Source organism: Pistacia vera, unplaced genomic scaffold, assembly GCF_008641045.1.
Source record: "Pistacia vera cultivar Batoury unplaced genomic scaffold, PisVer_v2 Contig197, whole genome shotgun sequence".
Taxonomy (NCBI): Eukaryota; Viridiplantae; Streptophyta; class Magnoliopsida; order Sapindales; family Anacardiaceae; genus Pistacia; species Pistacia vera.
This window is the reverse complement of record NW_022195998.1, coordinates 894,769-914,276: the sequence shown is the minus strand read 5'-3', so window position 1 is coordinate 914,276 and position 19,508 is coordinate 894,769. Positions and strand designations below refer to the sequence as shown.

Genomic DNA, 19,508 nt, shown 5'->3' with positions numbered 1-19,508 from the left:
CACTTCCTCAATATGCCCATCATCTTGAAGGAAAATTCTAGTCTCTGGACTAGCCAGAGGATGTAGATTATGATGATTTATTAGTGATCGATTCCGATGAATGATTGGATTTTTTTCTCTATCACAGTCAAATGATGGTGAGGATTTGTTCAGTGTTCAGAAGGGTTGGAAATTTATGGTTTATATTGGTGTTATAATTTGTAAGATGTCATTAAACCAGAATGATTTTGATTTTTAAGCCATAGGAGTTGAATGAGGTGGTAAAGCTTAATTTGAAGTGTAGGATCTGTGTCGTTTTCTTACCTTTAAGTAGACCTAGATTAATTTTCGTCTGATCTTCAACTCTCTGAATTAACTTTGTTACAAGTATTTAAATTCGTTTTTAATTGGAATTATTTTTAATTACTTATTTTTTACGTTTCAACATGGGATTGAAACCAATAAATGTTTAAAGAGAAAGAAAGATTTTGGGATTGTGTGGAAGACTCTAATGGTCAGCTTTTGTGTAAGTTCTGTAAACAGAGTTTTGCCAGGGACAAGACAAAAATAAAATCCCATTTCTCTGGAGTGAGAGGCCTTGAAATTGAAATTTGTCAAAAAGTTCTCGGAGCTGTTCAATCTGCAGCAATTGAAGCAATGGGTGCTCCAAATAAGAAAGCTAAGAGTTCAACATCTGCATCTACATCTTTAAATGATATTGTTGGGAAAGCTGAAACCATTTCAACTTCAGCTCCGAACAAGAAAGCTAAGACTGCATACTTTTCTCTTGTTATGTGTGTGATAGCAAATCATAAGGCAATTCATTCATTGTAAATGAGAAATGTGAGGTATATTGCAATACTATTGACTCAGCTGGATGTAGCCCACATTAGGTGAACCAGGGTAAATCGCACTTACTGTTTGATTTGTTTTCTCTGTTTACTGTTTGATTTGTTTTACTGTTATATTTTGTTCCTGTTGTTGCCTCTGTTTCGTTCAGAAGCATGCCCTAGATGGCCTGCTCTGATACCATATAAAATTTGTGTTAATCAGTATGTTTTATTAATCAACCAAAATTGGTTTATATAATACAGCAATCCCTGACTACAAGGAAATTACATGGAATAATCCTATTGACTTTGGGATTACAGAACAAGAAATTAAATCAATAAAATAAGAAGAAACTAAACCAAGATATACAAGAAAAACAAATACAAAGAGATATGGAAAGTCAATGTATCAGAAGGCTTGGTTCCCTTCCCACTTCATTCGATCTGCTTACAACTTTCCGCAAGCTTCATTGTTTGATAATTTACTTTATGTTTAATTGAAGTAAATATGAATGATATGTTTGTTTCTTTATCTTTGATTATTACTCCATTAGATGTAGTAATATAGATAAGAAAATTCAATTATCTGTGCGTTAGCCGTTTCATATAATCTGTATGTTATATTTGTTGTGAGGATCATGCACTTGTGTTCTCGGATAAGGTGATGACTTTCTCCCAGACACTCGATGTTTTGATTTAATTATTGTTCCCTGATTGCTTTACGTGGGTCGATTTGATCTCAAGTTTCCTTATTATTATTTTTTGCCTGTTCACCATGGAATCGCTTTTGCCATGGGAATATTCAACTTCATGTCTTTAAATCTTTGCAATGGCTCTGGGTCTTATGTCTCTTTTGTTTATTAGTGATCTTGTTCGTTCATTCTCTTTTGGGTTAAAAAATCAATTATGGTCAAATAGAGAGAAATTTTTTGGGAAATTTTTTGGGAATAAGCTGAGGACTTACGTGGTCGTTTTAAGTGTAAGTTTTGTTAGCATGAATTTACTGGAGGCATTACAAGGATTAAATCACATTTGTCTGGAGTTAGAGGCCAAGACATTGAAATTTGTTCAAATGTGCGTGAAGATGTTCGATGTGCAGCACTTCAAGCAATTGTGGATAACGAGAAAGATAGAATTCGGGATTTTGTTGAAAACTTAAATGGTCAGCTTTTGTGTAAGTTCTGTAAACAGAGTTTTGCCATGGACAAGACAAAAATAAAATCCCATTTCTCTGGAGTGAGAGGCCTTGAAATTGAAATTTGTCAAAAAGTTCTCGGAGCTGTTCAATCTGCAGCACTTGAAGCAATGGGTGCTCCAAATAAGAAAGCTAAGAGTTCAACATCTGCATCTACATCTTTAAATGATATTGTTGGGGAAGCTGAAACCATTTCAACTTCAGCTCTGAACAAGAAAGCTAAGACTTTGCATCAACCAGCTGTTTGTAACAAGGATAAGAGTACAGCAGTGGATATCTTGCTTGCTAAGTTTCTCATTTCAAATAACCTTCCACTTGACGTTTCCGAAACGCCATTTCTGGCTGATTTGGTGAAGGGCATAGCAGAGTTCGGGCCAACTTATGAATTACCAAATTATTTTAGCCCTTAAATCTCAGTTGATACAAGATGTCGAGGAAGAAACTGAGGAATACGTTGGAAATGTCAAGAGATCTTTCAAGAAAACAGGTTGTACACTGTTGATGTCTCAGGTAATAAATGATTTCGAACTTGCGAGTATGAACTTTTTCGCCTGTTCCCCTACTGGGTTGGTGTATGTTGACAAAATCACTGTTTCTGAAGAACGCTTGACATTGCAACATTTCGTAAATAGGATATATTGTATAATCGAGTCTTTGGGGGCTGAGAATGTTGTTCAGTGCGTTATTGATGATCTTGAAAATTGGATGGCGGAGCGCCATATTGATTTTAAAGTTGATGACTTCTTCAGTTCAGTTGAGAAGATGATTCGTAATGAACACCCTCGGATCTATATTTCTAGATGTGCTAGTGCTGAAATTTATTGTCTTTTAGATGAAACATACACACTAGGTCCTTGCTACTCAGGCGGCGATATTGATTTTCAAATATTTACACAAGCATGATACTGATTTGATCCCAAGAAGAAATCACACAAGAAATTGGCCATTTAATCATTTTGATTTGCCCTGGATTGCCATTGAATTTTATATTCTACATTCAGTTCTGGAAATCGAAAAAGAAATAAAGGCATTGCAGCTACCTAGTGACGAAAATGTTGTTGCTGAAGCTATTCGGGGGGATGGGAAAAGGTGGATGCAAGTTTTACAGCCAATTTTTCAAGTTCTTGAGCTCGTAGATTGCAATGTCTCAACTTCGGGATATCTCTATGATGCAATGAAGAAAGTCGAAAATGCATTTAAACAGCATTGTGAAGGCGATGAGGAAATAAGCGCAGAGTTTAAATTTAGGCGAAACCGTATAATAACTCCAATGCATGCAGCTGCAGCTTTTCTGAACCCTGCTTACATGTGTAGCCAGAACTTCACAGAAGGCGATGAAATAAAGAAGGGTTTGGAACTTTTAATGTCGTTGGTCCCTACTGAAGAACGAGAAGCTCTCTTAAAACAAATGCGACTCTACCGCATCAAAGTTTGAGAGTTGTTCACAGCTACAGCAGTGGAAATGTTAAATAAACTCCATCCTCGTAAGTAATTATATATGCAACTTTTAATTTACATACGTTTCATTTTCTAATTAATCAGTTTGATCATTTTTTTAATTATGTGTACGTAGGTAAATGGTGGGAGCGTTTTGGTGATCGTTATCCTATATTGCAGAAGTATGCAATACAGATCTTGAGTCAAACTTGATCTACTTCACTATGCTATCGTTGTGACTTCCAGTCGAATGATTTGGTTGATGAATTCAGCATGAACATGATTATGATGGAAAATTTCAGGCTGTGGAAATCACAGAGCGATTTGGAGCCGATTGCAGTTGATAGAATAAGTGGACTTCCTGAATTTGCTGATCATGAATATGTTTTAAGAAATATTTAGACTGGCTAGACAAAAGCTAGCTCAAGGGAGGAGAAGTCCAAGCACCATAACAACCCACCAATGTAACGTTATCAGGATTAATCAATTTTTAGTTATTTTTTTTATTTCGTCTTTAGCTTGTGTATAAAGCAAAGATCGCATGGAATCTTCGAACCCAAAATCCGGACAACCAAAGATATTCTAATTTCTCAACAATAAGAAAACAAAAACAAAAACAAACAAGTGGCCTCGATCAAGCCTGTCTCAACTTGTAACTGAGAATTACGTGGCCCACAATCACAGGGTAGAGAGCATTTTCGAGTTCAAGATTCACATATTCCCATCTTTGTTTTCTGTTCTAAAGCTATGTTTATATTATAGTATTTCTACATCTTTGGAAGATTCTAAGCAGATTCCTTGGAATCATCCTCCCTCAACTCCATTTCCCACATAACCTACCCTACTGTCACAAACATTCACTCACCCCACATCACAAAACCCAATCGATAGATGCCGTGCTGTATGCAGAAAGATCACAGTCATGTAATTTTAAGCCAATCCATAACATTTTTTAAATAAATAAAGGGTATGGTAGTACCTATATAAGTCAGCTTCCATACTCTATGGTCTTAATCATGACTATAGGAACCGAATATGCTTCATTAATTCTCTTACATCGACGACTCTTTTATACTTTTTCTTACCGTCACTTCGTCACGCCAGGCATATGCTATCTAATATTCTACTAATCTTCCCCTAATTAAATGCATCTTCTAACTCTTCTCTTTCCTTACTCTTTCTTTCTTCTTTTTTCAAGATTTGAGTGATAATTAACAGTCTGGATTGATGAAGTTTGGTAAGCGATTACAGCAGCAAATTCAAGAATCATTGCCGGATTGGCGCGATAAGTTTCTGTCTTACAAGAATTTGAAGAAGCTTCTTAAATTGATAGCTTCGACTCCGCCATTGTTGAATGGATCGCTGGAATATTTGAAGGTAGAGGCTGAGTTTGTGTATTTGTTAAACAATGAGATCGAGAAGTTGAATGCGTTTTTCGTGGAGCAAGAAGAGGATTTCATTATCAGGCATAAGGTAATGAGTTTGTCGTTTTTTTTATATTTGTTTTTTTCTGGCTTCTCTGAAATTGGTTGACTTTAGAGTTGCCTAAGAATTTTGAAACCGATCAAAGATTGTTGCGTCTGGGTAACGGAAGCGACAAAGCCTGTCACGGGCCAGCATTACCTGCTCGAATTATTTATTAATTAATATAATTAAAATTAAGTTAAATTACGTAACATATTGATTGATTTAATATGATGGATTAAAATCTTTTTGTGTAGTATTCTGATGCAAATTTCTCAATATTCATTATATTTAAGTCAATAACTGTAATACTAGTAAATCATAGCCGGAAAGTTTGGTGAGTTGGAGCCCCTTAGATGTGGGTTCTTGGTGCGACACTGCATTTTATCTTCCTGGTGATTTTGACGGTGAAAAAGGAGCCACGTAGGGTATAATAGTTCTTAGTTAGTTGGGTTTTAATATTGTTTATTTTCTAGAATTTTATGTGTGTGAGAATAAATTCGTGATTTGATGATTATTTAATTCATAAAATACAATAAATTCAAGAATAATTCGAAATAGTTGGAAATATATTTTGAAAAATACAGTGATGATCTGTATTGTGACAAAGAGAAGATGTTTATTTCTTTATATATTATTCTGCAACTCATACGATTTTTAAATTGCAATGTCCGTCCATAAGCATAGAATATACCGTTACAATTAAACCCAGACCCAGATTTTTAATCCATGGCATGAAGCAAGGAAATCAAATTGCCAATTAGAACTTTTTATATTCACCAGCCAATGGATCATTTTCTTGATTCCAAGTACCCTTGTTCTTTATATTTTTCTGGAGAAGAATATGTTTAATCACCCGCGTCATAAGAATCAGAAGGATGAACTAAAAAGAAACGTGTCCAGGAATTGCAACACAGGATTCAGAGTGTGATTGATGCTTGGGGGCCTAACGGAACTCATCCTTCAGAGACTGATTATAAAGAGGAGATGGGGAAAACTAGGAAAGAAATTGTGAATTTTCATGGGGAAATGGTGCTCTTAGTCAATTACAGCAATATCAATTACACAGGTAGCATATTCAGACTCAGCTCTTACCCCGCTTACAATTCACAAGTGAAAATATTAGTCTATTTTAACACTTTAAAAAACCAATTGAACCTGGATTCTTGCAATTAATTTATTTGTAGGATTGGCTAAGATCTTGAAGAAATATGAAAAGCGAACAGGTGGATTATTACGCTTGCCATTCATTCAGAAAGTGTTGAAGCAACCTTTTTTTACAACTGATCTAGTTTCGAAACTCATAAAGGAATGTGAAAACACGATAGATGCAGTGTTCCCAGTTGAAGAAGAAGAAGGGAAAAAGGAAGGAAGAGAAGCAATCAGAGTGACAGGAGAAGGTATATTTAGGAATACTGTTGCAGCATTACTGAACATGCAAGAGATGAGAAGTGGAAGCTCTACTTACAGTCATTACTCTCTGCCTCCTCTAAGCTTGCCAGACGCTGATATTATTCGGTCATTCCAACTGAACTCACCCATACCCATTCTCTAATAAAATTCAAAATTATATACCAAACATATCACTGATCTGATGTCCGATAAACTAGCTAGAAGTGCCAGGCGAAACCATTATATACTTGATTTACATATGTTTTTAGACTACATGTAATAGTTGCAAATTACTCAAGAAATATATCCTATTCCGCAGGGAGTAACGTAGATGTTGAATGGTGGGTGTTTTTATTTAATCAAATTTCTGTAATATATTAATATAAATTCTGAGTATCTACTTGATGATCATCACTTAATTCTTATATGGTATATATTGATCAGTATTCCCCACTGCTGAACAGCATAATAATGAGAATATATGATAAAAAGAGTTTTCGAGAAAAAATTAGTTGAATTAATTGATATTGATTTGATCAAACAAATCACGCACCTGAACTAATCTTTGAATTCATGGGAATAAGGATAGGAGAAAACTCAGTGTCCACTTATTATTAATTAATTCCTACATAAAGAGCGTGAAGTTATTAAGAAGTTTCCTGCAGTACTCGTTTTTGCCATGATCATCATGTAACTTTCAGGACAACTTGTCTCATGCGTACGTGTTGAATTTTACAATTGAAAAATGCCACCTCGCATACAAGAAGTCTACAAATTTCGCAACACAGAGCCAACGTATATTGATTATAAAATATAACATGTTATTCTCATATATAGTTACATATTAATTGTTTGCCATGACACAAACATATACATGCTTGTTTATAACAAATATCGGACAAAACAACAATTGTCCAAAGAAGATTTTAAATACGATTTAAGCAGGACTTCAGCATGATTCCAACCGCTCAAATTATTATAGTACAAGTTTTACATAGGCAAGTGTTGCTTCTTTGTTAATGTAAGAGAACCCCAGAATCTATTGAATCTTAAACTAGCCACAGAAATGGTTTTGATAGTTCCATATTTGAGCCATTCATAAATATGTTTGATAAAGTCTCTAGCTAGCGTAACCGGCAAAATGATCCATAAGCAGAAGCAAAGCCATTCAATCAAAGGTGGGAATAAAACTGATGCTAGCGAAATAGAAGCAAGAGCACCTGAGCTGAGAATAACATTGTTAACGATTTTAGAGTAACTTGTACCATTTTGTAATTCCAAGTTACTAGCAAGTCCCACACAATAAATACAAGTAGATGCTAAAAATGCCCACATATTTAAACGGTGTGCATCAAATGGATTTTTTCTGCCCTGATAATAAACTTGGAGAAGGCCAATCAGCAATGGTATTAAAAACAAGAATATTAGATGGTGCCGGGTAGAGGAAATTAATGGTTGATCACCTGGAAAACTGTCAAAGCAAAATAAAGTGATTAAGCTTTTTGTTAAGGAATTGAATATATATATTCACGACTCATTTGCTTTAGCCCTTTTAAATCTCATAAGGGAAGTCATCAAACTCATTGCTTTGCAATGTTTTCATCAATGGCAAACGTATTCGACTTTTAAAATCAAATTTACCTACCTCACTCAAAACACATGGGACCCGTACGACAATATAACCTTATATTTTATGAGGGTCACAGATTAAACAAATCATTCTAAAAAGAAGCAAAAAACAAAACAACTTTTATAGAACCCATAATAAACGGCATGTCATTTTCTCTAAACATTAAGGAGAAAATGTGTAATTACTCAGTGACATATAAGACAAGAATGGTTTTTCTTTTTTTGTTTATCATTGATTCTAAGTCAGTAGAAGAAATTTGCAACGTTCCCAGTATTTTGAGTGAGATCGAGCATCACTATTTGGAAATATTTTGGAGAGATCGAGAAGTGCAGGTTTTTGGAACCGGTGGGTTAAAGTTATTTGGTTTCGAGGGGAGAACTTGTAATTAACCTTTGGTTGACGAAAGTCTCGAGAGTGAAGTCTACATATTAGCATTACTTTTTGGACGAGAGGAAGGAGCTAAATATTTTTATCCTTTTGACTTTAAAAAACACCAAGCAAAGCCTCAATAAATCCGAATACGTGCACCATCAAGTTCAGGTAAAGACTATTTACAATGACTCCTTAAACATGCATAAGGATGAATTCAATGAAAACATATCAGTCAATGATCAGAGCTTTCGAGCTGGGCTCAAAATAATAATCATAAAAAACAGAAACGAGATGCATCATATGCATGCATGAAAGAAAATGTAAGTTACAGGTTGAGAGGAATAAAAACCACTTTTTCAAGGTTAATACGTGCATAACAAATGAGTGCTTTCATGGCATGCTAAAAACGACAGGGAAACTGTTGAAGTTAAAATTGAACACACGGATGGAGGCATAAAATAAAAATTAAAAGAAAATGAAGAACGTTCAGAAGTACTGGAAGTGAATAAGAATAATGAGAGTGAGACCAATAATTAATTAAAGAAAGGAAGTTGAGAATTAAAGAAGGTGAAAAATTAAAAAAAGAAGATGATAATGTCCCATGAGAGAGTAATTAGACGCTAAACCTTGCCAGGTTGTGATCAAGAGAACACATGCAGCTTCGCGACTTTATACTCACTCTCCTGATCTTACTCTCCCTTCTAGCTATTATCAATCTACCAACTCTGAATCTGCGTGTCAGTCGTTCAGATTTTCCAACTTCCCTAGCCTCATTCTTTCTCTGTGCCACTGCCAACCCCATTTCTTTTAGATTCTAATATTCAGCTCTTTGATTTTGGTTTAAGATGTGAATTAAGTAACTAGTGAGTTGTAATTAAATAGGCCCAGAATTGGCTCAGGACCACACAGTGGACCCTATGATTTGTGCCCGAACTGGACCCATGTAATGAATTCATAGAAGTTCTTTTTAAGAATGACTGTATGTAAGCCTTTGTCTTATTCTTTTACGAAATTCATCTTTAATCTCCACCATTTTTGTGGTAGTCCCCATCTCTTATTTTACTGAGGGTAATATAGTGTATTATTATTCGTTCCAAAGCTTCTTGTCCAACGTGATTAATTCGAGGGGTTAGATTATTGGACTGCACTCCTTCAGTAGTCTTCCAATAAACACTCATCCAGTCCCTTTTAGTCACAGAACTGGTGTGATCGTATCTTACGTCGCACTTAAAGTAACAAATTCTTTTTTATTGGGTTCTTTTTTATAACTTTTTTCGGTAAACACGGTAATTACATATTTAAAGAATGAAAAAATTACAACCTAACGCCAACTCCTGCACAAACCAAAGGGCTGCGGCAGACCAAAAAAAAAATGGAGCAACAAGGGAAGACATCAAAACCTGATAAAACACAAACATGTCCTAGATTGATTTATTTTTTTTCTTGGTCAAGACCGAAGTTTCCTCAGCACTTACGTCAAGAATCTGTAACTTTTGGACTGCTTTTGTGGAACGAGCCAGGTGGTGGAACGAGGGGTATTGCAGCACAGAAAGATAACTTCGTTCTCGCAGAGAGAGAAAGATTAGAGATTGGCTTTAATAAAGATCGCTTGTGTACATTGAGAGAACTAGTAATATTGAATTAAATAGGAATATTTTCACCTTTTTTTTCTTTCTTTCTTTGCACTTTTTTTATTTTTGTTAATTACTAGATAGTATCATCACAATGACGTATAAAGAGAGGGTGGGGGATAATAGAGGTTGAAGATTAGCAAAATAAGCTGACTATTAATTTGTCTTTTATCTCATACATTCATTAAAACAAATTACATATTTCATGATAAATAATGTCTTTAAATATGATTTAATATTTAGACATTAGAAAAATAGAGTAGCTAATAAATTACATATTTATGTACACAAGGAAGCATTTGAAATAGTTTCCAACAGAGTGACGACAGTTTCTTCCATTCTTGGACATAGAATGATTATATCTAACGTGGATTATTGAAAGAGGAAGCAAATATTCAAATATATTTCTATACAACTTAGTCGGACCAGGAATGAAACTTAGGGGTCAAAGGTTCAACTAACAATTAACATAAATATAAATAAAACTAAACACAAATATTTATATTAATAAAATTCTTATTAACTAATATATTTATAATTATCCTCGACGAGATTTCAGTTTTTTAAAATATTGTATAATGACTTCAATAATATCAATACTATCAAATACATCATTCTTTATATACATAACTAAACTATATATCATTCAACCATTAATCACTCATTCTATTTCGCAAATGATTCTTCACAACAATCATTGCTAAAAATGCTCTCTCTATATTAGCAATAGCAACCGGTAAAAATCAATACTAATTTTATCAACAGACAAACTAATGGAAGCACTCTATTCTTCTTAATTAGTTTCAACCATCACTCATGTAAGATCTTCAATCTCATTCAATTCCATAAATTTGACTTTAAAACTACATCCAAAATGTAAATATCAAATTGAGAATCAAGTGTTATGAGTTCTAAGTCAGAAAAATCTTTTGGATAAAGTTCAGCAAGACGCATCAATTTTTGCTTATCAAAAGCAACAAAATCAAACAGTTTTATTTCACAAAAATGCTTGATCTACAAGTCATTAAACCTGTCAGTAAACTATATGTAAATTCAGCTAAACACCTTAATTTTAATTATATATCATTGTTTAATCTCATATTCATGATTTGAAGTTATCGTATAATTCGAATAGCATAAATTCATTCTAATGTTATTAATCAAAACAACGAAAGAAATTTAATTCTAAAAGTTTTAATCTTTTTTTTTTTTTTTTTTTTTTTTGGCTTCATCATTTTTTTCCCCATAAGATTAATTTCTCTTTATTGAGAGTTCTTCAGGTCTATCTAGTGCAGTCATCAATAAAGGAAATAGAATAACTAAATCCAAAGATAGAAAGCACTTGGGCTGGTCCCCACACAGAAGAATGTATAAGAGAAAAGGACTTGAACTATTATTCAATGGAAATAAGGTTCTACAATGTTTTGAGAATTGACAACTTGTTTCACACTGGAATCCAAGTCACTAGAGAAAAAACATTTCTTAGGAAAATACAATTTAGACACTTCAAAGACGCATGACCCAGACGAGTATGCCACAGGCGTACTCGCTCTTTATTGTTGACAGACTCTGAAAGAGAATCCTCAGAAACAAACAGCAGCAGAAAGGTCCCTGTGTCGAACAAGTACAGCCGTTGGCTTCACGACCACCACAATGTCTTCTCGTTCGCAGGTCCTGAAAACACAGTGAGATGGAAGAAAAGTGTTGCTACAACTCAATTGTTTTGTCTTCTTGATACAAGAACAACAAGTCAACAACCTATTTCTTGCTCTTGCTTGATAGTCATAAATTAAAATACACTTAGAAGATAAAAAGTAGCAGTCAATCAAGCACAAAACTACAGCAAAATGCCAACAACCTCACCATTATGCAAAAAAAAAAAAAAAAAAAATTCTATGTGTGCTTGAAGAAACAGTGAAAGCAATCAAAATTACCCATAGATATCAATTATAAAGACATTTTAAAGAACTTAAATGAAATTAATTAAATAAACTCAATAATTGAACAAGTAAAAAAAAAGAAATCAACAAATATTCTTTACTGCTAAAAGAGATTAGTAAGCACTGACCATTCTTCAATTAAGTGGTGGAGCACGTTGGTGGGGCTGGAGAAGAGAAAAATAGGAATCGGAGAGGCAAGAGAAAAGTTGGGATTAGAGAAAAAGTCGGGATTGAGTAAAAAAAAAAAAAAAAAAAGGGAAAGATATTATTAGAGAAAGTCAAAATTTTTAATTAATTTACTTTACCGTAATTTTGTAATTTAGTTTTATTACAGGCAAAGTTGAAAAAAATTTAAAAAATAAAAATAAAACCCAAGTGGGGTCACTTGACCCCACGTGACCCCATGTGGGTCCGCCCCTACCTTAGTGTAATCTACCAAGTTTAATTCCAGTGTGAACCTGAAAGTTTTGTGGGTGCTTTCATGGAAGGAACAATTTAACTTTCAAACATTTCCTGAATTAATTTTCTTACTTTTTGAGTCCACACCAACTCCAGCTAAACACCTATCACGAATAAAAAACTTTACCATAGACTAACGTCATGAATCAAAAACTTTTGGACAGCTTTCCAATCAGTAAAGAAGAGATCAATGTCAAATATTCAACAACAGCTATCTGACAAACTCGCGGTGTTGGTTTCCACCTCATTGTTGAAGTTCTGCTTCCAATATTTCCAAATTCCCATTCAGTTTTAAGATATTTCTTTGGAATCAAGGGAAAATAAATGCATTCATTTGGATTCTGAAATGAAAAACCGAATGTTAACACTTGTTTACTAATTAGGACCATAATGTTAACCCATTTCAAAATTCCTTTTGTTTTATATATTCTTCCCTTGGTTAATATCTGGTGTACACTAGTTTTACTGAAAATCTTCAATGCCTTTTGAGATGGTGTTCTCCTTTTTATATACTCTTGGAAGCAGCTGGACATCCAGTTACCTTTACCCAGCAAAGAAGAGCTGTCACCTGTAGATATAAATTAGTCTATCCTTCTGTCTGAGTTGGCTGTTCCTCAGTCAATCGAGGGGATTAGGTTAAGCAGCTTCTTCATATAGATTAGGGTAATTTCACTTCTTTGAGATAAAGTTAAGAAGCCAACCAATCAAATACCAGGCCCACGTATCCACCTTCTATTGGCATATAAAATTATAAATGTTTATCATTTCATCTGTTCAAAAACAAAAGATAAAAGAAAACCTTGTTTCTATAATCAGTAATGCATATTTCTCTATCATATTTTATTTGTAACTAAATATGTAGATGAAAAACTAATAACACAGAATAAATTATTTGATAGAGCTGATTTAGTATACAACTCTGTGGTATAGGAAAGAGTTTTACAGCATTTGAACTTTTGGATTCCAAAAACCATAGTTCGATTTTTATTTTTATTGCGGATGGGAATTGCAACTGAAAATTCTGAGCGTAACACTGTGATTTATGATTCACAGAGATAGACTACAATTAAGGAGGAGAAGAGGAAGATTAGTAAACAAATTGTGAGGCTAATATAATTTTATTACTGTAAATTGTGACAGAGAGATTATGGTTTTGGGAATAGAATAATTGATCATTAGAGTATTGCATGGGCAAATGTTGCTTTTTCAAGGTAAGACGACCCCATAATCTATTAATCTGTCACTTGCAAAGGAAACTGTTTTTCTATTTCTGTGTTTGAGGCATTCATAAATATGTTTAATCAAATTTCTAGCTAGCGCAATAGACAAAACAGCCCATAAACATAAACAAAACCATCCAAGTAAACGCGGGAAAAAAATTGATCATAAACAAAGAGACTATATATAGGCTAAACAAAGGAAACTAGAAAGATTATTCTACCCTTAATAAACAATAAAACAAAATAACCTTATATTTTTTAACAAACATTAATGTCATTACATAAGAAAATAATAATTTAAGTAGAAAATCAGCTAGACTTTGTCATAGGTGGTTTGAAAATTGAGGGTTTAAAAAAAAGGAGCTTATAATTATATCATACTCGCTCAAGGATTTGACAGTGATATGTATAAAAGGCCTGGGACAGCGAGTAGAATACTTTTAAACATGGTATAAAAGTTGGGTTTTGGATTTTCAGGTCCTTAAATGGAAGCAAGTTGTATAAAAAAAATGATATTTGATTATTTAAAGGTAAAAGAGAAAATTTAGGAGGGTTGGTATGGCTCATGGTTGTTTCCACGTGGTTGCTTTGGCTATTGGAGGCTTAGCAATTGTTTCTTTGTATTAACTTCACTTTCTTAGATATATTCTCCCTCTATGAGGTTCGGGTTTAAGATATGAATCAATTAACAAGCAGAATTTGATTTAATACGCCCAATGATAGTGCACAGAATGGGCACTGTCTCTTCTCATGTGGGTGCCTCGGAGACTTCAGACTGAAATGTGAGAAAGCAGAAGAAGGTGAGTTGTAAAAAATGGAAGTGTGGTAAAGAGTTCCAGTGAATAATGAATACTAGAATCTCTTCAAGAAGCCGTAATTATTGATGTTGAATTTGATTATTAGAGAATTAGTTATAATCTGCCAAGTTTGGACGTAATTAATCAATAAAGTTTTTGGATGCGTTCATGGAAAGATTGATTAGCTTAAAAAATGAGCTCAAATAAATATCAATTTTTGTCGCTTTAATTTGTCCAAAGTAACTTTAGTTAATAACACTTTTAAAAGTAGAACAATATACTTACGTAATGTCATCATCAATCAATAGCTCAACAGGAGAAACCTCACATAAAAAGTGAAAAGCATATATACATAAAAAAAATAATGTTATATATATAAAAATCAATCATATAAATTATGTGATAATTTTTACATGCTTAACATATTGTTTATTTAAATTTAAATCATTTAATCATAGTATAACATGTCGGTTTGTATAGGAAAATTATATATATAGTATTATTCGTAAAAAGCATTGCAAAATACTACAAAATGCGTTACATAATCTCTTAATCATTGAATTGCTTTAATAGACAAAAAATCACAAATTATTACATTATGTGGTGAAAGTCACATAATTTGAAAGCATGATAACTCATAATACATATCAGGAAAAATATATATATAGGATTATTCGTAAAAAGCATTGCAAAATACTACAAAATGCGTTACATAATCTCCTAATCATTGAATTGTTAATAGACAAAAAACAAAAATTATTACATTAGTGTTAAAGTAACATTAATTTGAAAGCATGATAACTCTAATAAACATATCAGGAAAATTATATATATAGTATTATTCGTAAAAGCATTGCAAAATACTACAAAATGCGTTACATATCTCTTAATCATTGAATTGCTTAATAGACAAAAATCACAAATTATAAATTATGTTGTTAAAGTAACATTCTTTGAAAGCATGATAACTCTAATATAAATATCAGTGATTTAGTGTTGGTTTCAAATTTTATCTAAGTGCTTCTTGGAATTCATGATTCACGGGGATCAAAATTTTCTTTGGTGGGGTACGTTAACATTAGACCTATTCTACGTATCTTTCTTATACTCTTTAATAAAAACGTATACAATATACCAGGACAAATAAATGGAATGAATAAATAATATTTCTCTTCACACTCACCATACAGAAGAAAAGCTTAATTATCTCTTTGAATGCATTCTTTATACAATTTTCAAGCTTAATTACAAGCATAAGGTAATGGTTGTCTTGTTTTTTTTTTTTTTTTTTTTTTTTTTTTTTTTTTTTTTGGCTTCTCTGAAACCGGTTGACTTTAGAGTTGCCTGAGAATTGAAACCGATCAAAGATGTTGAGTTTGGGTAACCGAAGCAATACAGCCTGTCACGGGCCAGCGTTACCTGCCCGAATTATTATTTATTTTTGGGTCAAACATACTGTCAATGAAAATCCATGACTAGAATATACATTTATAAATTATATATATAATTAAAATAAGAATATGGTTAATCACCCGAGTCATAAGAATCAGAAGGATGAACTAAAAGAAATGTGTCCAGGAATTGCAACATAGGATTCAGGGTGTGATTGAGCTTGGAGGCCAACGGAACTCATTCTTCAGAGACTGTTTGAGAGGAGATGGGGAAGATTAGGAAAGAAATGTGAATTTTCATGGGGAAATGGGTGCTCTTAGTCAATTACAGCAATATCAATTACATAGGTAGCACGTCAGACTCAGCTCTTACCCCGCTTACATAAATATTAATCTATTTTAACATTTTGAGCATCAATTGAACTGAGTCTTGCTATTAATTTATTTGTAGGGTTGGCTAAGATCTTGAAGAATATGACACGCGAACAGGTGGATTTTACGCTTGCCATTCATCAGAAAGTTTGAAGAAGAAGAAGGGAAAAAAGAAAGAAGAGAAGCAATCAGAGTGACAGAAGGTACATTTAGGAATACTGTTGCAGCATTACTGAACATGCAAGAGATGAAAGTGGAAGCTCTACTACAGTCATTACTCTTGCCTCTCTAAGCTTGCCAGACGTGATATTATTAAGTCACCCCAACGAACTCACCCATATCCGTTCTCTAATGGAATTCAAAATTTATATCAAACATGTCACTGATGTGATGTCCGATAAACTATCTAGAAGTGCCAGGCGAATCCATATATATGTTTTCAGTATTCATGCAATAGTTGCAAATTACTCAGTAATACATCTATCGCAGGGAGTAACTTAGATATGAATTGTGGGTGTTTTTATTCGATCAAATTTCTGTAATTTATTAATATAAATGTGAGTACAACTTGATGATCATCACTTAATTTTTATGGTATATGATCAGTATTACTCACTGCTGCGCAGCACAATAATGAGAATTTATGATGAAATCATGAATTGATTATTGCCCAACTAAAAGAGTTTAATTTCAAAAAAAAAAAAAATTAATTGATATTGATGTTGCAAATTGAGACCAAAAACGAACAAACAGTACAATAATCCAAGCAGCAGAAAAATACAATTAATAGAACAATAAGTAAAGCAAAATAATAAAGAGAGACACACAATTTGTAGTGGTTTGGTAATCACACGGATTACCTATATCCACTCTTCAGGGCAATAAGGACACATTTATGAGAAAAGAGAAACCTATAGGGATTTACGCTTACTTCTTTACACAAGGTAAAACCCCTCTGTACGACACCATAAAACCCAATGTCCTCACTCTCATACACCATACCAAATAACTAGAAACGATGAAGATATATACACAAGAGAAGGCAAAAGAAAATACAGTAAGACCTACCACCATCGTTTGATTTCATAAAGATCTTAGGTATGCACATCCGATTCGTAACAACTTCTCTCTTTACCAAGAGAGAAAGCTCGAGAATAAAAATGAACAAACCTAATTTACATTAGGTTTATTGAAGAATAAAAAGACAAATTACCTAGTCTTTAACAAATAACTTTGACACCCAAGTTATAATTTGACTTTCACGGTCAATTGCACATCACAACAATTGATTTGAATGGATAACAAATCACGTACCTACCAAATCTGAATTCATGGGAATAAGGATTGAGACAAGAATGTGTAATTATTTCTCAGCGACATATAAGAAAGAATTTGTTTTTTTTTTTTTTCTTTTGTGGTGTGGTGTATCATTGATTCTAAGTCAGTAGAATCCTTTAACTTTAAAACACCATAAGGATGAATCCGAATACGTGCACCATCAAGTTCAGGTAAAGACATTTACAATGACTCCTTAAACATGATAAGGATGAATTCAATGTAAACATACCGTTAATGATCAGAGATTTCGAGCTGGGCTCGAAATAATAATCATAAAGCAAAGAAACAAGATGCATCATGCATGCATGAAAGAAAATGTAAGTTACAGGTTAAGAGGAATTAAAAACCATTTTTCAAGGTAATACGTGCATAAAAAAGAGTGCTTCAAAGGATGCTAAAAACGATAAGCAAATTGTTGAAATTAAGTTATAAGAACACAGGGTGGAGGCAAAAATAAAATCAAAACAAAATGAAGAAAGTTCAGAAGTAATGGAAGTGAATAAGAATAATGAGACTGGACGAGTAATTAACTAATGTAGGAAGTTGAGAATTCGGAATTCGGAGATACTGTAATTATCATAAAAGTATTAAACAGTGTAAAAATTATAAAAGACAGTGACAATGTCCCTTGAGAGAGTATAGTAATTACACGCTAAACGTTGCCAGGTTGTGATGAAGGAACACGTGCAGCTTTGCGACTTTGATCTCACTCTCCTGATCTTATTTTCCCTTCTAGCTATTATCAATCTATTAATCTTATCTGCGTGTTGGTGTCAGATTTTCCAACTTCGCTTATCAAGCTTAGATGGCTTTGTTTGATAGATTTCAAACTATAGATGGAATGAAAAAAGAAATCAATATGCCATGCGAACCTTAATTTATATCACCAGTCAAGGACAAATTTCTTCGATGTAAAAGAAAATTGTTGCAGACGGGTATTGCAGCAGAGAAAGATAACGTCATTTTCAGAGAGAGAGAAAGATTAGAGATTGCTTTAATAAAGATCCTGTTTACAGAGAACTAGTATATATGAATAAATAGGATTATTTTCACCCTTTTGTTTCTCTTTTTCTTTTTTTTTTAATAAATTTGTATAATATCATCACAATTCGTGTAAAGAGAATGGGAGATAGAATAATACACATCTATAACTTTTTTTACAAAATAAGAGAATATTAATTTATCTTTTATCTCATAAATTCATCAAAATAAATATTTTCATCCTCTGTCCTCAAATTCATGATAAATAATAAATGTGGCATTGGCATTACAAGATAAATTAATTTAATAAAGGTATTCATTTTAAATGAGGGAATATGGGAGAAAGAATTAGGATCCTTGCATCATATATTTGGGTATTTATAAAATTTAATATTTAGACATTAGAAAAAGAGAATAGGTATATTTTTTAAGAAAGGGGCTTATATATACATCTCTAAGGGAAGACCCAATTCTTGACATAATGCACAGATAAGAGGATATATATTTCATTGATATTGGTTACAAGTGATATTGCCACAAGCCTAATATCCTTGTCTAATAATAACAAGAGAGAACACAACAACTTTTCAAAGAACATTCCTCTAAGATTAAAGCCAGATCAAACAACTGAAATTATTGTAGTAGGCAAATGTTGTTTCTTCAATGTGAGGCATTCCCATATGTGTTAAATCTGACACGACACATAAAAAGGGTATTGTATGTTTTGTGTTTAGCCATTCATAAATCTGTTTTAGTAAGTCTCTAGCTAGCGTAACAGGCAATATAGTCCATAAGAGAAAATAAGCCATCCAATTAAAGGTGGGACCAAAAACGATGCTAGTGTAACTGAAGCAAGAGCACCTGAACTCAAAGTAACTTGGCTAATGATTTTAAAGTAAGTGGATGAGATTTTGTAATTCCCAATTAGTAGCAAGTCCCACACAATAAATACAAGTTGCTGCTAAAAAAACCCACAATTGATAGGGTATGTATCAAATGGAGATACATTTTTGCTCTGACAGTCCACTGGAGCAGCCCAATCATCACTGGTATTAAGAAAAGAATATCACATTGCCGGTC

At 33.2% G+C, this 19,508-nt stretch overlaps 1 protein-coding gene across 1 annotated transcript; it reads left to right on the top strand.

Moving 5' to 3' along the window:
* Window positions 1-4,479: 4,479 nt before the first annotated feature.
* LOC116128164 (SPX domain-containing protein 3-like) lies at window positions 4,480-6,685 on the top strand. The gene is made up of 3 exons (XM_031413857.1): window positions 4,480-4,914; window positions 5,809-5,974; window positions 6,093-6,685. Exons 1-3 carry the CDS (start codon window positions 4,669-4,671, stop codon window positions 6,458-6,460), a joined length of 780 nt encoding a protein of 259 aa, XP_031269717.1. The 5' UTR covers window positions 4,480-4,668; the 3' UTR covers window positions 6,461-6,685.
* The last annotated feature ends 12,823 nt before the right edge of the window (window positions 6,686-19,508 follow it).